The sequence below is a fragment of the Salmo salar genome, chromosome 16, assembly GCF_965601325.2.
Source record: "Salmo salar chromosome 16, fSalSal1, whole genome shotgun sequence".
NCBI classification, from domain to species: domain Eukaryota; kingdom Metazoa; phylum Chordata; class Actinopteri; order Salmoniformes; family Salmonidae; genus Salmo; species Salmo salar.
Genome location: NC_138306.1, coordinates 45,726,385 through 45,732,399, shown reverse-complemented (window position 1 = coordinate 45,732,399; position 6,015 = coordinate 45,726,385). Strand labels below are relative to the sequence as shown.

Here is a 6,015-nt window from a genome sequence, read left to right as displayed (position 1 = left end):
CACACTGTTGGTTTGCACAAGTGGATTTGAAAGAGGCTAACTTCAGCCAACAATATAAGGAAGGAGGATATGCCATGAGCTATGCCACAATCCTGGCTTTCATCAGTTAGTTCCTCCTTGAGGGCCTATTGTGAGAGAAAATCCGGTTGGAACTACAGTACTGCCTTGTCTCAACCCATTTGGTTAGTCCATATTTGTCTTTTTACACAACAAAAAACCCCCAACTGGAATTTGACCTAACTTTTTATATGAATTGCACAACTATGTTTCAGGTGAAGGGATCCATTCTTTACATATAGGCCGATTAGGGACTTAGACATCAGATGCTTTCAGCCATCTGTGCATGGCATTTGAGTGATGAATGCTTTCTGGATATCAAACTGTAGGCTACTGTGGACGCATCACAGCATCAGAAAGCTACTGTCTGGCCTGAAATAAACAGTAAATCTCAACAATGTGCATGAAAGTGTAAGATTGCATGTAATAATGGTGTTGTGAAGCAAACATTTTGGTGAGCAATAGCAAGACATTAGATAATATAATTAGTTAGTTATAACATTAGTTATAACATAGTTCATATACATTAGGATGGGTGTCAATTCAAACTCCATCCTTGTAGAAACAGTATATAGGTTACATATTATGTATTTATGGCCTAGATTAAATGGTATAACATCTAAGTACAGCATTTCAACTGTTTTAAGAAGTGTTGCTCTTTCCAGGTCTGAATTTCAGACAGGACACAGGTGAATATAAAATAATTTGTTGCCTAATCAAGCAGGTAGTGAAGGTAGTGAAGTCCAGAATGTACAATACTGTGCAGTAGTCCTAGGTTAGGGCCTACTGTACAGTATTACAGTATTGCACCCCCCCCCCCCCCCCCCCCTTTCCCACAAGATAAAGCACTCAGAGAATTCAAACTTTCAGTTCAATAATTTATTCAAATAGGTTTAACATTAAATTCAGCAATGCAGTTAGTTCACTGTCATATATTACTCGGTTCAACTTAAATAATAACAATACATTAGTTTGATGTGTCAATGTCAAATACATTGTTACATTGTGGCAAAGTTTTGACCCTCTTAACTGACAGCCATCGGGCTATGAGTGTAGCCAGAATACCTGATCAATATATTTCACATAATAACAATCCATAGGCATTGTTGCTCTGAAGACACTTCTTCAAAGCTCATAACATCCAACCATAGAGCATTGAAGTCATTCACATTGCATTTCATCATAAATACCCCGACTTCCACGTCGGAAAGCATAGGGTTAAACCCAGTTTCAAGTCTGTATTCTCTGTTGCTTTGTCCCTCCTCTGCATAAACGAAACTGCAAATCAGTTCCCACGCTATGCAGCCGCCCACGGTTGCTCCAAAATGGCTGGGCAAACAGCAGTGAGTCTTCTCTACCGTTCGTTTTTACTCCCCACTCCAGCGGATACTTTTCCTTTCCGCAGAGGAAGAGAACTGGGGTCCGATGCGTTATGGATGCATGTGCATTGTCCCTTGGAACATGCGCATTCCCAGCTCCGTCACTGGGTAGCGGCAAGGGGTAGGCAGACACAGGCCTATCGATAATGCCCCTTGAATGCCTTTCTCATTCTTGAAGAATGACGACTTGTTTAGTTTCACGACTTGTTTATTTCACGCTTCTCAGTGAGGGTCGTTAGTTCAGCGCTCCTGCAGGGCCAGATAAGGCACCCACTGGTTCTTGCAGCGGCTCTCCTCGCAGTAGTTGCCCACGTCCTGCAACGCTTGGCATTTCAGAGATTGGCACTGGGTGTTCTGTAGACAAAACGTGGGAGATATCGTTAGGTATGTCTTGAATGAGAAAATCATGATGACATTAGGACATTTCGATTATTTTGATGTATTCAATATTAACAATGAGCACAAGATGAATAATTATGCACGAGGCCTATTGCGCGTTCAATGTAATCAAAATAAGAAGACAGCAGGCTGTACTTACAGTGACAAGGATGCAGTGCAGATCTTTGGGCTCGTTGCCGTTGCTGTCAGCGGTGCTTGGCTCGCCAAGAACCTGAGCGAGGCGCCTGATGCCCGAGACTCTCAGTATGTTGATGTCGTTGTCGCAGCAGAAGGCTTGGATGAGCGTGAAGTGAATCTGCAGTGCGATGTCATCCTCGTCTTCCTCATCAGTCGCCAGAACACACAAGACTACACTATCAGGATCACTGCAGAAAGAAAGAGAATAGCACATTAATTATATTTTCCATATAGCAAATATAAATAAATAGCGCATCATGGTTGCAGCTATGTTGCATTGACCCATATTACGAAATGGGCAATAATATGATAGAATTTATAATAACACTTACACATTCATCAGTTTTGCAGACTCGTAGACTCCCAAAGTCAGGCAGTCTTGTTGCTGCGCTGCCACCAGCAGCTCTTCTAGAGCTTGACTCACGGTCTCCATCCTTCAAGAAAAATGCATTCTGTTAGTTATGCACCACAATTGCGAATAGGCTACTTAAAACTGTTGAACTGAGCACTGTTCAGTGCTGAGGCTATATTTCACGTTCCACTGCCAAACCATCTAGCCGATTGTCAATGCACACACTATGCGTACAGCAAGCTGTGGGATATTCTGCGCAACAAATGTGCAAAAACTTACTTTTTCTCAGTGATATTGCATCCCAGTTCTTCCAGAGTCATATTGAAGTTCGTTAATTGTATAATCCACAAGGATAATCTCCAATGAGTATATTCCCGAATCGAGGTTTCCAGCGCGTCCGGCAAATCAGTAATCCAATACGGTATAGGTTCCCTTGCAATGTTTCAGCGTAAACTCGCTCGCTGTTGAATTGCAAAGTCCTTCTATTAGCTCTGACTGTGGCTCAGTTGTTTCTGATACAACAGTGCAAAACTCAAGGGTTATATCCACGCTCATGCTAGGCGTGGCGTTACTCAGTCACTACTTCCCTGATTGGTCCATTGGTGTACTAGAATCCCCACTCTTTTCAATAATTGGCTGTTTACGCCAACGTAATTCGGGAGCCACGTGGGCTCTTTCAGAGAATCCCCCACCTCCCTCGCTTAGTATCAGTTTGTTTACGAGTGCCATGGAATTTCCTTAGTTTTTCTATTGCTGCGTATTTCTTCATACTGGGGTTGTTTGAGCCTATCAGAATATAGTAGGCCTATATGCAAGGTCACTGTGAGCATCTCTATGAAAGTGTGATTTTATATACATTGTTCCATTACATTTTTTTATACAAAACTTTTTTTTATGGCAAAAATACAATTTTTGTAGACAGAGGAGCTTGCAGAGAGGGGTACATTGTCAACGTCCATGTTTGTTACCATAGCACCTGACCTCCCTCGTGAAAAATCAAATGCTACAATGTGTGGACGCATCTTGATTACACAATACATCAAATAAAATGGTACTTGTCGCGATCACATATTTTGCAGATGTTATTGCACGCGCAGCATAATGCTTATATCAAGATGCGTCCACATCCAGTTAAACCAATGTAAATGAAATTTTCTTGGGATATCTACTCCACTGCCATTTTTTTCTGAAAGACAAGTCATCTCTTCTAGAATGTGCCCGGATTTCTGTAGTGAACTCAGAATATCTGGAACTTTCATCACCTGTACCAAGCTATCCTAGTTCCACCGTGGCTAATTTTATCACAGTCACAGGATCAGTGTTTACAAGCTGTTAGTGGATCTTATCCAATCAATCTATTACGAAATCTCACCTCACAGACAGAATAAAGGTAAACTAGGGCTACTCCATTCGTCTCAGTTATAATTTATTCCATCCATCCACATTGCATGAACGTTTACTGTAGACTACATGCCTATCGATGATGAAGGATTATTATATTGTTGCTATATGTGCATTGGTTTATAGCATATGCCAAAATGTAAAAATCTATGTATCCTATAATCTTGAATAGACTGTAATGATATATTTCTAGTTCCTATTCTATACAGTATGATGATGTTAAGAAATAATAGTGGTTTCTGACATTCTGAACGTTAACCATTAGTCGCCCCTCAGTGGACTCAGTGCTGCATCGCACAGAAACTGCAAGTGCTGCTCTGTGCTGCATCGCACCGAAACTGCAAGTTGGAACACGTGGGTCGTTCCACTAATTAGGTGCCTTTTGAGTAATGTAACTTGGTGAGAATTTTTTATTTTATTTCACAGAAATGTTATATTCTGTCATAAAGAGCACATGTTGAGCTTGATAAATGACACGTTTTCCCATATCAAGAGGTTAAGTAAACAAATTACAGTAAGTGCCTATTAAGTGACAAATAAAGTAACCGGGTTGATTTAACAGAGTTGACAACTTCATCGTAAATCAGCCATAAATCTCCTTGTCACAGGGGGAATGGAATCTTGTTGTGTGCAACAAGGAGGGACAATTGAATGGAAACTTAAATTGTTATTGATTTATTGTTAAAACATTTCTAGCCTGTCTATCTATGGGTAACATGGTTGTGGTTTAACCCGCTAGGTTAAACCACAAACCCCAGAAAATGAATCACTAATGACATGAAATAAATTATAATCTTCAGAAATGGCTTTGTCAAAGCCAAAGAAAATTGAAAAAGTTGGGGTTAAGGGGGTTAAAATCTTCCTAGAAGTCACAGAGGATGCACAGAGGGACATATGAAAATGCTGAGTTTGGGCACTTTAGCAAGTCTTTATTCATATTAAAAATCATATTTATTGAATATTCCATGTGGTCTATATAAAAGGGCACATCATTTAATACAATATGCTTTTGAAATTCAGTATTTGTGCACAATTTCTACCTAAAATATCAAAGGGACATAAAAGGCACTCATTTTGTGGAACGAAAGTTGTCACACTTTGCAAATCTTATTGTTCCCCCTTATGCCCCTTGCTGAATTGTTTCATGAGACCCAAACCAAGCTCTCACGTTTTACTTTAAAAACCACAGTAGTGCAGATTATGCAGATATTCTGCAGATTAAACCCATATGGATAAATATGGATATTAGACAGTTAACTAATTTGTATAAATGTATCACTTTTGAATAAATAAAGACTACCCCATGTTATTGTTCAACTTCAAGGAATACATATTTTAAAAGTACTACTCAAAACTCACAATGAGAGTGCAATAACAGTGATCTATCAATGTTTCTATCAGAAACATTGAGGCTATAATAAAACTTTATTCTTCTTAGCGTGGAGCGCCACTTAGTCGTCAGCTGAATAGCTACACTCTCGAAGACTGATATTGAAAAGCAGCTTCCTCGAGCTGGAGTTTATATCAAGTGTGAAGATTGACTTGTTCCTTAGTGCAAGAACCCTAAGGTTCTTCGAGGAACTTCGAGGATCTTAGAAGAACCCTTGTTGAACCCCCATTTTTTTGAGTGTACCACGATAAATTGAGACAAAAAAACGATGCAATTACCCCCTAATAAAAAGAGACCGGTCGGAATGGCTGCATAGGGATTCGAGCAAATATCAACTTTTCCCTTTCATCTGTTACTAGTGTTTCACACAGATGCCCTACGAGTCCCGGGCCCATAAATACTACTAATGATAAAGTAGCCGTAACAATAACCACTAGGCCTATTCGTCAAAAACATAATCAGCCGAAAAACGAATCAAGAGAATGATTAACTGTTACAAAGTGGTCAATACATGACATGTTGATCATGAGAAGATAATCTGTTTTAGGCTATCTATTATAATGATTAGAGGTAGTATCGATAGCCTACTGTAGCCTTTTGGGACTAGTGGGCTACAATTTGATTTAATTAAAACTGCGCAATTCACAGTTCAAGATTAGCCTTTCCAATCGCCTTCCAATCGCTTTCCAATTTACGATATAGGCCTATCAAACCTGAACTGCTGTTATTAAGTTGCGTTTGATCATTGTCACCGTTCTGCCCCTGAACAAGGCAGTTAACCCACTGGTCCTAGGCCGTCATTGAAAATAAGAATTTGTTGTTAACTGACTTGCCTAGTTAAATAAAGGTAAAATAAAAAA

General features: G+C 39.7%; 1 protein-coding gene across 1 annotated transcript; it reads right to left on the bottom strand.

Moving 5' to 3' along the window:
- Nucleotides 1–921: 921 nt before the first annotated feature.
- On the bottom strand, nucleotides 922–2,881 carry LOC106573930 (growth arrest and DNA damage-inducible protein GADD45 beta). Its single transcript, XM_014149394.3, has 4 exons — nucleotides 2,644–2,881; nucleotides 2,345–2,446; nucleotides 1,975–2,200; nucleotides 922–1,790 (listed from the first exon to the last, which is right to left on the bottom strand). The coding sequence occupies exons 1-4, from the start codon at nucleotides 2,682–2,684 to the stop codon at nucleotides 1,677–1,679; spliced, it is 483 nt and encodes a 160-aa protein (XP_014004869.1). The 5' UTR covers nucleotides 2,685–2,881; the 3' UTR covers nucleotides 922–1,676.
- Nucleotides 2,882–6,015: the final 3,134 nt, after the last annotated feature.